General features: G+C 44.1%; 1 protein-coding gene across 6 annotated transcripts in view; it reads left to right on the top strand.

Moving 5' to 3' along the window:
- Positions 1-15,830, top strand: part of LOC137369376 (coiled-coil domain-containing protein 171-like) — a 285,974-nt gene that overhangs the window by 134,848 nt on the left and 135,296 nt on the right. For all 6 annotated transcript variants that reach the window (XR_010974938.1, XM_068030508.1, XM_068030505.1 and 3 more), the window contains one exon: positions 6,626-6,814. Coding sequence is in view for 5 of the 6 variants with exons in the window: in XM_068030508.1 (XP_067886609.1) it covers positions 6,626-6,814 (189 nt within the window). In the remaining variant the exon portion in view is untranslated. The remainder of the gene's footprint in view (positions 1-6,625; positions 6,815-15,830) is intronic.

Genomic DNA, 15,830 nt, shown 5'->3' with positions numbered 1-15,830 from the left:
AAGACCTTCCCTCCATGCCAGGCAACATCCTAGTAAATCTCCTCGACACCCTTTCCAAAGCTTCCACATCCTTCCTATAATGCGGTGACCAGAACTTCACGCAATACTCCAGGTGCGGCCGCACCAGAGTTTTGTACAGCTGCAGCATGACCTCATGGCTCCGAAACTCGATCCCCCTACTAATAAAAGCTAACACACCATATGCCTTCTTAACAGCCCTATTAACCTGGGTGGCAACTTTCAGGGATTTATGTACCTGGACACCAAGATCTCTCTGCTCATCTACACTACCAAGAATCTTCCCATTAGCCCAGTACTCTGCATTCCTGTTACTCCTTCCAAAGTGAATCACCTCACACTTTTCCGCATTAAACTCCATTTGCCATCTCTCAGCCCAGCTCTGCAGCCTATCTATGTCCCTCTGTAACCTACAACATCCTTCGGCACTATCCACAACTCCACCGACCTTCGTATCATCCGCAAATTTACTAACCCACCCTTCTACACCCTCATCCAGGTCATTTATAAAAATGACAAACAGCAGTGGCCCCAAAACAGATCCTTGCGGTACACCACTAGTAACTAAACTCCAGGATGAACATTTGCCATCAACCACCACCCTCTGTCTTCTTTCAGCTAGCCAATTTCTGATCCAAAGCACTAAATCACCTTCAATCCCATACTTCCGTATTTTCTGCAATAGCCTACCGTGGGGAACCTTATCAAACGCCTTACTGAAATCCATATACACCACATCCACGGCTTTACCCTCATCCACCTGTTTGGTCACCTTCTCAAAAAACTCAATAAGATTTGTGAGGCACGACCTACCCTTTACGGTGGTCAAGAATTGGTTTTGCTTTGGATATTATTTTGAGCCAGTTGGGGGTAAGCCTGCTAAGAGAGAAGCCACCAGCTCATTCTTTTCCATCTCTTTGTGAAACTGGGAATCCAGTGTGGGAAATAGAGAAACTGATGCCACATTTCTCCTGAAAAGCCTGCCAGACTAAGCCTCGACGTCGCCTGAAGAGAACTGCTCCAAAAGATGCCAGTGACAGCTGTCTGTGTGTATCTGGACACCATAACAAAGGACATCCCATATCTTATCCTTTTATCTTCAAGAGTTAATAAGTATTTGGCCAAAGTATTCGTTTGTCCTCTATGTAAAGAGATCTCTGTAGAAAAAACTTGTTGATTTTTTTCTTTAACCGTGTGCGCGTGTTGTGTTAATTTAGAAGGGAACTTTCATATGTCAACTTGTGTGTTAATAAGCTTTGCATCTGTATTGAGTAAGTTGTTACAACCAGGTGAGAAAGATGTCTAGGGGTCCCTCTCAACCTTCATCTGTCTTACAAAAATAGGGTTTTATTTTTAAACACACTGTTTTTAGCTCCCCCTTGGTGAATCCTTGTTCACCGCTTTCCAATTATGAGGCAAAGAAAGCAGCACAAACAGGTTTTCTTAGGTTTAAAGAAATGAAGATTGAAATTTCTTAAACTTAAACGCTAATTCGGTTGATGCTTACGGATACAAGACGTGCCCATGCTAGCATGCATACGCGATACACACATGCAAATAGAGACAGAAAAGAGCAGAAGAAATGAAATGGAAAAAATTTGAGGCAATATCTGAAGAGTTTTTGTTATGGTTCTTCGAGCTCACTGTAGAGACCTTGATTGTCTGTCGACCTTGCTTTACGTTGGAGCCCAGTTTTCTTCTTAAACCTTGTTTGCTGTAGGAGACTTTTCTCTCTTGGAGTTCATGTGTCTTCAGTGGATTCAGAGGCTTGTGAGAAAGAGATGGTAGCAGACAGGTGAGCTCTTCTCAGTCCAGAAGAAAATAGTCTTTCTGAGTTCAAACTCTGTGTGGCAAGTTCAAAAACTGGAACAACCAGTCAGTCATGTGTCCAGCTGGTCTAACAGTCCTGGCTCTTGTGGATTGTATCCTCCTTAGCAGGCCCTGGAATGTGTTTCCTCACCTTCGATGTCTGTTAGTGTGTAAATGTTTTTTTCCAGCCACAGCTGATCTGTTTAACAAGTCATTTCCTCACTCCAGCAACAGTTAAAAATCAATGTTCATGACAAAATTGATGTGCCTTATTCTTAGCAGGTGGAGACCAAGCATGATACCTCCACACCCAGTGGAATGAAATGCAATTTGAGAAAAGCACATTTCATTAAAAGGGTCGAGAGAAAATGTAAGATACTGAAAAAAGACTATGCATGTCTCTCATTCATTCCCATTCATTCATAAATCCTAAAACCTATTACAGCCTGTATTTTCTTGGTGCCAGTGCTGCTTTAATTGCTGCCTTTTTGGCATCCCAGTAAACATGTGGTTCTTTGGGGAAGTTTTTCTTCAGTTTGCCCATTTTTCTGGCTGGCTAGGATCTTTGAGATGGTTAGGTTTAATTAACCCTGAGTTGGAATTCTTTTTTTAGGAGAGTCAGTAGTGGGTGGGTCTATCCTGAACTCTCTTTCAGTGCTTTGCTGAGTCATGCAAAGGCTGTTGACTTCAGAGGATGGGTGGTTTGCTTTTTTTCTGACTGTGGGGGAGGATTCTTTGCTAATCTACCCTTTGTCCTCTGGGACATACCTGCCTGCAGGTATTAGTGCAGACTCTACGGCACACCTCTGTGGCACTTCGACTAGGTGAGGCATCACCCTCAGGGTTTCTCTGCCCCTTAGAGGTCTTTCTTTGTCTCTGCAGGTTCCTGTAAATGCTGTTAGCAACTCTAGTGGGGTGCTTCTAGTGTATGCATTTACGTAGGAGGAAGTGGGGTCTAACTTTTCACATTTTGCGGGGTTGGATGACCAGACAGTAAGGGTTTTCATCCGGGATTCCTCCTGGGCTTCCTTTAACTTGCCCTTTTGGTCACTTTTGCCCCTTCCCTTTCTAAACTTTTGCCAGCCTTATGCCTGCCTGTCCCCTTTTGCTCTCAGCAGGTGTTTCTTACAGTTCACCAGCGCTCTGCTGGAGGGTCCTCCTAACACTAGGACTTAGGGGTGCAGGTTTCACTGTAGGTTGGGGTTTCCCCTCAACCTCGCTCATGTGGCAACTCCTGCATTACTCCGCCACATCCTTGTGGAGTTTTGGCTCGTCCAACTTCTGTCTTATGCGGGCTTTGGTCTTTCGTATATCGACATGTACAGCCACTGTAGCCCTGTGGGCCCTTCTTAATATTTCTCTCCGGTACCTCTGCGGCACCACTAACTGGTGAACCTTAGTCCATTCCTTGCCCTCAGGTCTGTGAGAAGAACTCCATTTCCTTATCAGTACATCATTCCATAAATAGTAGCAATCAGGGACTCCCTCTGCTTCACTTTCAGACTGGGCAGCCTGTGCTACCTCCCGCAATACTGGGTCGGCTCAGCGAGGGAAAATCCATTTAATTCATTCCCTTGTTCTCCGAACTTTCCAAAGAAAGTCTCAGACAGACAGACCTGGTCATCTGCGTGCAGTGCCAATTCAGTCTTCTCTGGGGGAGCTGGTTTAATCAAGGCCTGATCCACTACACATTCAGGGAAACAGTAGGGTCCATCTCCTGCAACTGCCCTGTCTCTCTGACCTCCTATGGTCTTTCTTTCACTACTAGGGGGGCTACCATCTTTGCCCTACCTGTATCAGACAATCCCTATGGTCACCGGTCCCGAAACTAGGTCACACTCCAGGTGCACTTGGTGTACAGGTGCAGACATACACTGTCCTCCAATATCATTCACCACCATTCTGGTGTTCTCTGCACTCTCTGGGGGAAAAGTCAGGCCTTTTTCCAATAAAAGGGATCTAGTGACCCCTGTATCCTGCAAATTACTATGGGCTTGCTTGCCCCACTCGAGGGGTATGGGGTTACTTTCCCTTCAGACACAAAACCCTGATAACCTTCAGGAATCCTATTAAATTTTCCTGCAATTGCAGCCGTAAGCTTCCTGGTTTGCACTCTTATTGCAGTTAAAGCCACAGCTTGTTCTGGTTCACTTCTTCACTGAGCGTGTGTGCCCTGATTAACCCTACAGGTTTCCTTTTTATTTTCCAGCAGTCAGCTTTTAAATGACCTGCCTTATTACAGTGGAAGCACACAGGTTTCCGGGTCTTGCTCCTGCTCACCGCACTTTCTTTTTTGGCGAGAGGAGGACTCCCTGTGTCTCCTGCTTTTCTTTCTCTCCCAGGACTGCTTGGGCTCCTATCACCTTCCCAACCTTTGTCCTTTTCGGATTTGTGGGGGTGACTAGGAAATGTTCTTCCCTGGGAAACCGACTTATAAACTAAAGCAAACCCATCAGCCAGAACGGCCACTTGCCGGGCTCTCTGAACCCATTGCTCCTCTACATGTGTCTTTATGAAGAGTGGGAGAGATTTTTTAAATTCCTCTAACAGAACTACTTCCCTGAGATTCTCATAGCTGAGCTGTACTTTAAGATCCCTTCGCCACTGGTCAAAAGCCAGCTGCTTACTTCTTTCAAACTCCAGATAAGTTTGGCTTGCTTCTTGTGAGTTCTAAACTTTTGGCGATAGGCTTCGGATATTAATTCACATGCCCCGAGGATAGCACTCTCATCTGGCAACAGGGCATAAACCCCATGGGCTTTTCCAGTTAGCTTGCTTTGTAGTAAAAGAGGCTAGGTCTTGGCTGGCCATTTTAGCTGCCTTGCTAGTTTCTCAAAGGACACAGAAAACCTCTACATCCTCCTCATTGAATCTTGGAATTAGTTGAGCTAGTTTTAACAATTCTGTACCCAGCCCTGAATTATGCTCCTCCATGTTGGCCATGCTTTCATTGGGGTTACTCTGTCGCTCCCTAGTTAACTCAAGCTGCCTTAGCTCTCTTTCTTTGCCTTCTTTCTGGAAGGTTCTTTCTCTCTGTCTCTCCTGTCTCTGTCTTTCTTTCTCCTCTAATTCAGGTTTCCTCTGTTCCAATTGTAGCTTTGCTAGTAATACCCTGTCGGGGTCTACTTCTAACACTGCTTCTGCTTCCTCAGATTCAAGGGAAAAATTGTTGGCCTCCAGTCTTAGGAGTTCAGACTTCCTAGCCTTGCTACGTAAAGTGATCTCGCACTGCTCCGCCCTTTCCCTCAACTCCTCCATGGACTGTGCTTTTAATTATTTAAAGTTACTTCACCCTGGCTTGGGGAACTACTAGCTTCAGTCACAGACATGTTAATATTCAAGCGCACACAACCACAAGAAAACCTGTATTGAAATCTTGCTCTTTTTTCATTGGGAACAATTTGGCTTCCCACTTCCAATTTCTCTCGTTTGTGGGTAAAATCCAGGATGGTAGCACCCAAATTTCTGTTATGACCAGGTGAAAAAGGTGTCTAGGGGTCCCTCTCGGCCTTCACCTGGTCTTACCATAGCAGTGTTTTATTTTTAAGCACACCATGTTTTTAGCTCCCCCTTGGTGAAACCTTGTTCAGCGCTTTCCAATTATAAGGCAAAGAAACCAGCACAAACAGGTTTTCTTAGGTTTAAAGAAAAGAAGGTTGAAATTTATTAAACTGAAACTCTAATTCGGTTGATGCCTATGGATGCACAACGCACCCACGCTAGCATATATATGCGATGCACACATGCAAATAGAGACAGAAAAGAGCAGAAGAAATGAAGTGCAAAAAGTTTGAGGCAATTTCTGGAGTTTTTGTTACAGTTCTTCGAGCTCACTGTAGCGTCCTTGATTGTAGGTAGATCTTGCTTTATGTTGGGGCCCAGTATTCTTCTTAAACCTTGTTCGCTGTAGGACACTTTTCTCTCTTGGGGTTCATGTGTCTTCAGTGGATTCAGAGGCTTGTAAGAAAGAGATGGGAGCAGACAGGAGAGATCTCAGTCCAGGAGCAAACAGTCTTTCCAAGTTCAAACTCTCTGTGGCGAGTTCAAAAAACTGGAACAGCCAGTTAGTCGTGTGACCAGTCCTGGCTATTGTGGATTGTATCCTCCTTAGCAGGCCCCGGAATGCGCTTCCTCATCTTCGATGTCTGTTGGTATGTAAATGTTTTTTTCCAGCCACGGCTGATCTGTTTAACAAGTCATTTCCTCGTTCCAACAACAGTTAAAAATCAACGTTCATGACAAAATTGATGTGCTTCATTCTTGGCAGGTGGGGCCCTAGCATGACAAATTCTTGTTTTATTATAAATTAATAATTTTGTTGTTTATTAAAGAAACCTGTGTGGTGGATTTTTAGTCTTGAAACTAAAATAGATAAAGTGCATAATTGGCCGTGACAGTAACTGGGTAAAACATTTAAATATATGTTGTGACCCGTGGAGAAGTGGAACTAGAGAAAGACAGTGCTCTCCTCCAGCCTCGGTCATAACAAAACAAAGAATGACTCTTTTATACTCATTGCTTATTCATTCTTTAACCTGTCAATCTTGGCAGTGTAAATGGAGTAAAGCATATTTTGGTTATTTGCCAATGGAAATCTATGTGTTTATATATAGAAAGAATATTCTTAATGGTTGGCACATGTTCAGCAATGCAGTTTGGGAAATTTAATAATCATACATGAAATTGTAGGCGATCAACTGTGAAAATGTAATGTACATTACTTCCAAATAAATGTTTATGGATCAGAATCATATTTATATGAACATTTCTAACCCAATCCTAATTCTGGAACTTGTAGGAGTCATACTTGGAGCGCCTTTGTCAAAATAAGGATGAAACTATACACCATCTGCAGCAAAGCCAAGAAGCTACCTTCAATAAACTAACTGAACAGTTGAAGGAACGAGAGGCTAGCTGGAAAAAGCAGAAAAATGAGTTGGAGGAGCATTATTCTGGTCTCCTTGGGGAGGTTCATTCAAGGGCACAGGTACTACTAACATAACTGAATTGATGATGACTGTGGGATGAATAACTGCTGCCTAAGTTGTCCTTGATTTGTTTCCGCCAAGTATGTCCACATGTATAAATGCAGGGTCAAAATTAACTGAGAATTCTGTACATATCCAATTTGTTATCAAGGCAGCAGGTCTGGCAGCATCTGTGGAGAGAGAAACAGTTAACGTTTCATTATCTGATGAAAGGTCACTGACCTGAAATATTAACTCTGTTTTTCTCTCTCCACAGATGCAGCCGGACCTGCTGAGTATTTCCAGTATTTTCTGTTCTTATTTCAAAGTTCCAGCATCTGCAGTATTTCACCTTTGTCCTCAAGTCATATTGTTACGATATATAAAGTATAGAAGGTCCTTCCTTTCCCTCCCTGCAGTATTTATTACTGCTACATTAAGCATGCCTTCACTTTGTCAGAAAATAAATCTTGTGCAGATAAATCACTGTAATGAAAGATCCAGCAGAAGGTAGACAGGAACTGAGCAACTTTCTATGTTGACTCAAAACTGGGTCAGGGGATAGTGGTAATCCACTCATAGTTTCTTTTAGTTCCAATCACAAAATTGTTCAGCATTATAAGCAACGGTAGGTTTTATAGTGGTTATTTTACTGGACTAGTAAACCAGAGGTCCATACCACAAAGCAAACAGCAGAACACCCTGCACGCGAGATCAAATTTAAATTCAGTTTAAAAATAAAATAATCTGGAAATAAAAAGCTGCTATCTGTATAAGTGAGCTTGAAGCTGTCGAATAGATGTAAAAACTCAATTGGTTCACGAATATCCTTCAGGAAAGGAAACCTGCCATCCTTACCCAGTCTGACTTACATGTGACTCCAGTCTCACACCAATAGTGACTCTTTCCTGCTCTCCAACAGTGGACTATTTGAATGCTGACAAGAAGGTACACCACAACCCCCAAAAAGTTAAATTAAAAAAAAAACAAAGGCATCAAAATTACTCCACCCATTAGCACAGTTACTGGCACTTCACAGGATTCTACAAAGATTCCACTCCTTATCGACAGTGACACTGTTGAATAGCCTAAAGAACTGACTTGAATTGAGAAATGCTTTCACCCACACAGTTCATGCCAAACCAAATGTAAGTTATCAGTCAAGGAATCCAATATCAGATTTTCTGAGGGATTCTTTTGATATGTTCTTCAACAGAGCAATCCTCTTCAGCATATGACTGCAACAATGGCCCCTGGTACATAATGGCTGGCGCAGGAAGTACCTGTGCTCATAGATATGCTGGCTCTAGTGGATCCCAGTGTTATATTGCCAGTGCTGGGCAACTTGCCTGAAACTAGTAGTTGACCCAGAAATTCAAGATCCTGAATTGGAAGATGAGGATGAGAAAAATAGTGATGAAAGGAAGAGGAATGTGCTGTTGCTCTACACATTCCTCTACACTGCGATCTAGTTACATTTTTCTTTGACGATAATTCCCATTTAAATTTTCCAGAGAACCCTGACTGGCAGTAATTCCGTTCTGGAACTGGTGGAATTATCCACTGCATTCTTGAATTTTTATTCTCATCCTCCACTGGTACCATGAGGGAGAATCGGAGCCAGTTTTCTGCTTTGCCCAGCTAGGCTTTGTGGGTTAGTCAGAGTTCCTGTAACTACCAACGAATTATTTAGACTTTGGTAGCCTATCCTGTAGGTTTTCCATATAAAGGATAAATACAGAAAATTCCAGTATAGGCGTGGAGGGTAGCAAAGGACAGGAAGAAAAAGCCTTAGTTCTATCCACCTCCACAACAATCCAGTAGTACTGGCAGAAGTGCCTATGGATTATAGGTGATGGAGTATGAATACATTGGCATAATATTGTGACATACACAACAAGGGAGACGGATGAAGCTATGTACTTCAGTCACAGGTTCCCTTAGACTTAGGCTGACTATTGGTCACTTTCATTGTCCCATCCACTATGATTGTAAGTGGGATCTCTTTGGCATTGAAGTAACTCCAAGATTAAGTTCTTGTATTGGCGATTCAGAACCTAACCAACCTTTTATGGATGACCTTAAGATTCCAATACCTGAACTGGGCAGGTTTGCATAATATAAGGGCACTGTTGATGATTAACTACCAAGCGTGATTGAACCTAGAGAGGTAAACCTGTAACTTGGGGCTGAGAATTTCCTCATTTAACAACACATAGCCCTGCTGTACAGTAATCTTATGCAGGGTGCACTTAGTTGAACAAGCAACTGGAAGCTTACCAAAGCCTTAAGGACGTCTCTTCTGGGCTGGAGAGGAACTTGGAGTGGGAGGGGAAAGATCCAGTTGTTGTGGTCCACATAGGTACCAATGACATAGGTAAGGCGAGGAAAGAGGTTCTGCTGAGGGACTATGAGCAGCTCGGGGCTAAATTAAAAAGCAGAACCACAAAAGGTCATCGAGTCGTACAGCATAGAAACAGGCCCTTTGGCCCACCACATCAATGCCGACCATAATGCCTATCCGTACTAATCCACCTGCCTTCATTAATTCCATATCCCTCTATGCCTTGCTCATTCAAGTACCTGTCCAGATGCCTCTTAAATGTTGCTACTGTTCCTGCCTCCAGCACCTCCTCAGGCAGCTCATTCCAGATACCCACTATTATTTGTGTGAAAAATTTACCCCTTTGATCCCCTTTAAACCTCCTCCCTCTCACCTTAAAGCTATGCCTTCTAGTTTTAGTCACCCCTACCATGGGAAACAGACTCTGGCTATCTACCCTATCTATGTCTCTCATAATTTTATATACCTCTATCATGTCTCCTCTCAGCCTCCTTCGCTCCAGGGAAAATAGACCCAGCCTATCCAATCTCTTTATAACTCAAGCCCTCCAAACCAGGCAACATCCTTGTGAATCTTTTCTGCACCCTCTCTAGCTTAATCACATCTTTCCTGTAGTGCAGCGACCAGAATTGCACACAGTGCTCCAAATGCGGCCTCACCAACGTTATGTACAACTGTAACATGACGTCTCAACTCTTGTACTCAATGCCTCGGCTGATGAAGGCAAGCATGCCATATGCCTTCTTCACCACCCTGTCTACCTGTGTTGCCACTTTCAGGAAATTATGTACTTGCACCCCAAGGTCTCTCTGCTCAACAACACTCCCCAGGGCCCTGCCATTCATTGTATATGTCCTGCCCTGGTTGAACTTCCCAAAATGCATCACTTCGCACTTGTCTGCATTAAATTCCATTTGCTAATCCCTTGCCCACTTTCCCAGTCAATCTATATCCTATTGTAACCTTAGACAACCTTCTCCACTGTCCACTATACCACCAATTTTGGTGTCATCTGCAAACTTACTAATCATGCCCCCTACATTCACATCCAAGTCATTAATATATATGACAAACAACAGAGGGCCCAGCACCAATCCCTGCGGCACACCACTGGTCACCGGCCTCCAATCTGAAAAACAACCCTCCACTACCACTCTCTGCCTCCTATCACCAAGCCAATTTTGTATCCAATTGGTTCGTTCACCCTGGATCCCATGTGTTCGAACCTTCTGGACCAGCCTACCATGTGGGACCTTGTCAAAGGCCTTGCTAAAGTCCATGTAGACAACGTCCATTGCCCTGCCCTCGTCAATCCTCTTGGTCACCTCCTCAAAAAACTCTATCAAATTCGTGAGACATGATTTCCCACGCACATAGCCATGCTGACTATCCCTAATCAGGCCTTGCCTTTCCAAATGCATATAAATCCTGTCTCTCAGAATCCCTTCCAATAACTTTGCCACCACTGATGTAAGGCTCACCAGCCTGTAGTTTCCTGGCTTATCCCTGCTGCTCTTCTTAAATAAAGGCATAACATTAGCTATCCTCCAGTCTTCCGGTACCTCACCCGTGGCTAATGATGATACAAAAATCTCTGCCAGGGCCCCAGCAATCTCCTCCCTTGCTTCCCATAGCATCCTAGGATACACCTGGTCAGGCTCTGGGGATTTATCCACCTTAATGCGCTTCAAAACCTCCAACACCTCCTCCTTTGTAATGTTGATATGCTCCAGGATATCGCTGTTCCCTCCCTTGAACTCACTAGCTTCCATGATCTTCTCCACGGTAAACACATACGAGAAGTATTCATTTAAGACCTCGCCCATTTTCCATGACAAATAGATTGCCACACTGATCCTTAAGGGGACCTACTCTCTCCCTAGCTACCCTTTTACTCTTAATATACTTATAGAATCTTTTAGGATTCTCCTTTATCTTATCTGCCAGGGAAATCTCATGGCCCCTTTTCGCCCTCCTAATATCCTTCTTAAGTGTAGTCTTACATCCCCTACACTTCTCGAGGGACTCTCTTGATCCCAGCTGCCTTAACCTGACATATGCCTCCTTTGTCCTGACCAGACCCTCAATATCCCTCGTCAACCAAGGTTCCCTAAACTTGCCAGCCTTGCCCTTCTATCTAACAGGAACATGCTGGCCCTGAACTCTTCCTATCTCACTTTTAAAAGCCTCCCACTTGCCAGACGTCCCTTTACCTGTAAACAGCCTCTCCCATTCAACTTTTGAGAGTTCCTGGCTGATGCCATTGAAATTAACCTTCCCCCAATTTAGGACTTCAACCTGAGGGCCAGTCCTATCCTTTTCCATAACTACCTTGAAGCTAATAGAGTTATGGTCACTGGTCCCAAAGTGCTCCCCCATTGACACATCAACCACCTGCCCATCCTCATTTCCTAAGAGGAGGCCGAGTCTAGCCCCTTCTCTAGTAGGGCCATCCAAATACTGCTTCAGAAAACTATCCTGGACACACTTAACAAATTCTTCCCCATCTGATCCCTGAGCACTAAGGCAGTCCCAGTCAATATTAGGGAAGTTAAAATCACCGATTACAATCCTATAATTCCTACACGTATCTGTGATTTCCCTACATATATGCTCCTCCACTTCCCTCTGACTATTGGGGGGCCTGTAGTATAATCCCATCAAAGTGATCACCTCTTTCTTATTTCTAAGTTTTACCCATATGGCCTCGCTGGACGTTCCCCCCAGGATATCCTCTCTACTGCTGTGATGTCCTCCCTAATCAATAGTGCAACTCCCCCTCCTCTCTTACCTCCACCTCTGTCACGCCAGAAGCATCGGTACCCCGGAATATTGAGCTGCCAGTCCTGCCCTCAACCACGTTTCCATAATAGCTATAATATCACAACTCCATGTACCGATCCATGCTCTGAATTCATCTGCCTTACCTGTAAGGCTTCTTGCATTAAAGTAAATGCAGTTTAGCCTACCAGACCTTCCACGCTCCCTGTCCTGCTCCTGCCCGGCCTGCCTACTGGACTTGCTTGCTTTACCCTTACATTTGCCTCAACTATCTCATTGGAGAGACTACTACTTTTGGTCCTACTCCCCTGCGACTAGTTTAAACCTTCCCGAGCAGTGCTAGCAAACCTCCCCGCAAGGATATTGGTCCCCTTCCAGTTTAGATGCAACCCGTCCTTCTTGTACAGGTCACCTCTGCACCAGAAGAGATCCCAATGATCCAAGTAGCTGAAGCCCTCCCTCCTACACCAGCTCTTCAGCCATGCATTCATTTGCCTTATCCTCCTATTCCTACCCTCACTAGCACATGGCACAGGGAGTAATCCTGAGATTACAACCCTAGAGGTCCTGCTTTTTAACCTTCTGCCTAACTCCCTATATTCAGTTTGTAGGACCTCATCTCTCTTCCTGCCTATGTCGTTAGTACCAATATGGACCACGACCTCTGGCTGCTCACCCTCACCTTTCAGAATGTCCTGCAGCCGCTCCGAGACATCCTTGACCCTAGCACCAGGGAGGAAACATACCATCCTGGAGTCTTGTTTGTGGCCACAGAAACGCCTATCTGCACCCCTTACGATAGAATTCCGTATCACTATAGCTCTTCCACCCCTTATCCTCGAACTTGGCTGTTGCTGCTTTCCCCTGGGAGGTCATCCCCCCCCCCCCCACCCCCACCAACAGTATCCAAAGCGGTATATCTGTTTGAGAGGGGGATGGCCACAGGGGACTCCTGCACTACCGGCCTGCGCCTACTACTCCGTCTGGTGGTCACCCATCCCTTTTCTGCCTGTGCAGCCATTACCTGCGGTGTGACCACCTCACTAAATGTGTTATCCACGACTTCCTCAGCATCGTGGATACTCCACAGTGAGTCCACCCGCAACTCCAGCTCCGTAATGCAGGTAGCCAGTAGTGGCAGCTGGATACACTTCCTGCACACATGGTCATCACGGACACTGGTAGCATCCCTGATTTCCCACATAGCGCAGGAGGAGCATATCACAGGGCTGAGTTCTCCTGCCATGACTGACCCTTAGGTTAATTAGTTACTCTCTGAATTAAAAAATCCTAATTCCACTAGGGGCCTTGTTTTACCCACTCCAATCTAAAGTCCTTAAAACATTTAGTAGTACTCACCTTATCACCAGAGGGTTTTTTTTCACCAAAAAACAAACTTTCCCCTTAGTGTATTTAAATATCTTTAAAGAAATAACAGCTGCTACTCACCAACCAATCACCTTGCACCTCTCCTCTGATATCTCTGTTGGCTTTTTTTCTCAAAAACTCCGGCGCACTGGAAGAGCTCCTCTCCTCTCCGGGAAGGTAATCTCCGGATTACTACCTGAGCCATTTGCAAATTGGCGTAGGGTAAATAAAATTAGAGAGATAAACATGTGGCTCAAAGACTGGTGTGGGAAAAATGGGTTCCGATTCATGGGGCACTGGCACCAGTACTGGGGAAGGAGAGAGCTGCTCCGTTGGGTGGGCTTCATTTGAACTATTCTGGGTCCAGTGTCCTGGCGAATCGTATAACTAGGGTTGTAGATAGGACTTTAAACTAATTAGTCAGGGGAGGGTTCAATTGAAGGGAAGTTTAAAAAATCAAAAAGAAATGAGAGAGCAGAGGTGCAGAGTAGTGAGGAGGCGAATGGTAATAAAAGTGTGACAGAGAGGGGCAGAAAATATAAGCAGAAGAGTGCAGCAGAAATTAGAACCAAAATGAGTAATAATGGTAAAAAGTCAAAGCTTAAGGCTCTTTATCTGAATGCACGCAGCATTTGTAACAAGATAGATGAGTTGATGGCACAACTAGAAATAAATGAATATGATTTGATGGCTATTAGAGATGTGTTGCAGGGTGACCAAGACTGGGAACTCAGTATTCAAGGGTATTCGAACTTTCAGAAAAATAGGCAAAAAGGAAAAGGAGGTGGGGTAGCTTTGTTAATCAAGGAAGGTATCAGTGCGGTGGTGAGTAATGATATAGGTGCAATAGATCGTGATGTGGAATCAGTTTGGGTGGAAATAAGGAATAGCAAGGGGAAGAAGTCACAGGTGGGAGTCGTCTATAGGCCCCCAAAGAGTTGCCTTACTGTAGGACAAAGTATAAATCGGGAAATAATGGAGGCATGTAAGAAGGGTGGTACAATTGCCGTCGGTGATTTTGATCTGCATATTGATTGGACAAATCACATTCCATTAACATGGAAGACGAATTTGTAGAGTGCATCAGGGATTGTTACTTAGAGCATTACATTGCAGAACCTACCCAGGAACAGGCTATTTTAGAAGCAGTTCCGAAGAAGGGTCACTGACCCGAAACGTTAACTCAGCTTCTCTTTCCACAGATGCTGCCGGACCTGCTGAGTGATTCCAGCATTTCTTGTTTTTGTTACAGGCTATTTTAGATCTGGTAATGTGTAATGAGGTAGGATTAATAAGAGATATCGTAGTTAAGGATCCTCTAGGGGGTAACGATCACAACATGGTAGAATTTCAAATTCAGTTTGAGGGCAAGCAACTCGGGTCTCAAACCAGTGTCCTCAACTTAAACAAGGGCAATTACGGAGGTATGAAGAAAGAGTTGTCTAAAGTGGGCTGAGAAAATAGACCAAGGGAAAATTCAGTGGGTGAGCAATGGCAGACATTTAAGCAGATATTTCATAACGCTCAGCAAAAATTTATCCCGGTCATAAAGAAGGACGCGAAGAGAAGGATGAACCATCCGTGGTTAACAAAAGTGGTCAAGGAGAGTATCCAATCAAAAACTAAGGCATGCAAAGTGGCGAAAACTAGTGGTAGGCCAGAGGATTGGGAATTTTTTAAGAACCAGCAGCGAATGACTAAAAAGCTAATAAAAAAGGACAAAATTGACTATGAAAGTAAATTGGCAAGAAATATAAAACAAACAGCAAGAACATCTACGGGTATATAAAAAGAGAGTAGCTAAAGTGAGCGTGGGACCCTTGGAGGATGCGACTGGGGAACTGGGAAATGGCAGACAATTTAAACCAATATTTTGCATTGGTCTTCACGGTGGAAGACACTATAAACATCCCGCAGATATCAGATAAGCAAGAAGCAAATGGGTGGAAAGATCTTATAACAGTCTGTATCACGAGGAACAAAGTATTTGACAAATGAATGGGACTAAAAGCAGACAAGTTGCCAGGACCTAATGGCCTGCATCCAAGGGTTTTAAAGGAAGTGGCTGTCGAGACAGTGGAGGCATTGGTCGAAATATTCCAGAACTCACTGGATTCCAGGAGGGTCCCAGCAGATTGGAAAACCGCTAATGTGACGTCCCTGTTCAAGAAGGGAGGGAGACAAAAAGCAGGGAACTATAAGCCAGTCAGCCTAACATTGGTCATTGGGAAAAATCTGGAGTCCATTATTAAGGAAGAAATAGCAGGACATTTGGAAAAGCTTAACGCAATCAAACAGAGTCAACATGGTTTTGTGAAAGGGAAATCATGTTTGACAAATTTGCTTGAGTTCTTTGAGGATATAACAAGCAGAGTTGATAAAGGGGAACCAGTTGATGTAGTGTATTTGGATTTCCAGAAGGCATTCGATAAGGTGCCATGTAACAGATTATTGCACAAGATAGGAGCTCACTGTATTGGGGATAATATATTAGCAAGGATTGAGGATTGGTTAACTCAAAGAAGACAGAGAGTCGGGATTAA

The sequence above is a fragment of the Heterodontus francisci genome, chromosome 4 (genome assembly GCF_036365525.1).
Source record: "Heterodontus francisci isolate sHetFra1 chromosome 4, sHetFra1.hap1, whole genome shotgun sequence".
Lineage (NCBI taxonomy): Eukaryota > Metazoa > Chordata > Chondrichthyes > Heterodontiformes > Heterodontidae > Heterodontus > Heterodontus francisci.
The sequence above is the reverse complement of the archived record's forward strand: the minus strand, read 5'-3'. Positions and strand labels throughout refer to the sequence as shown.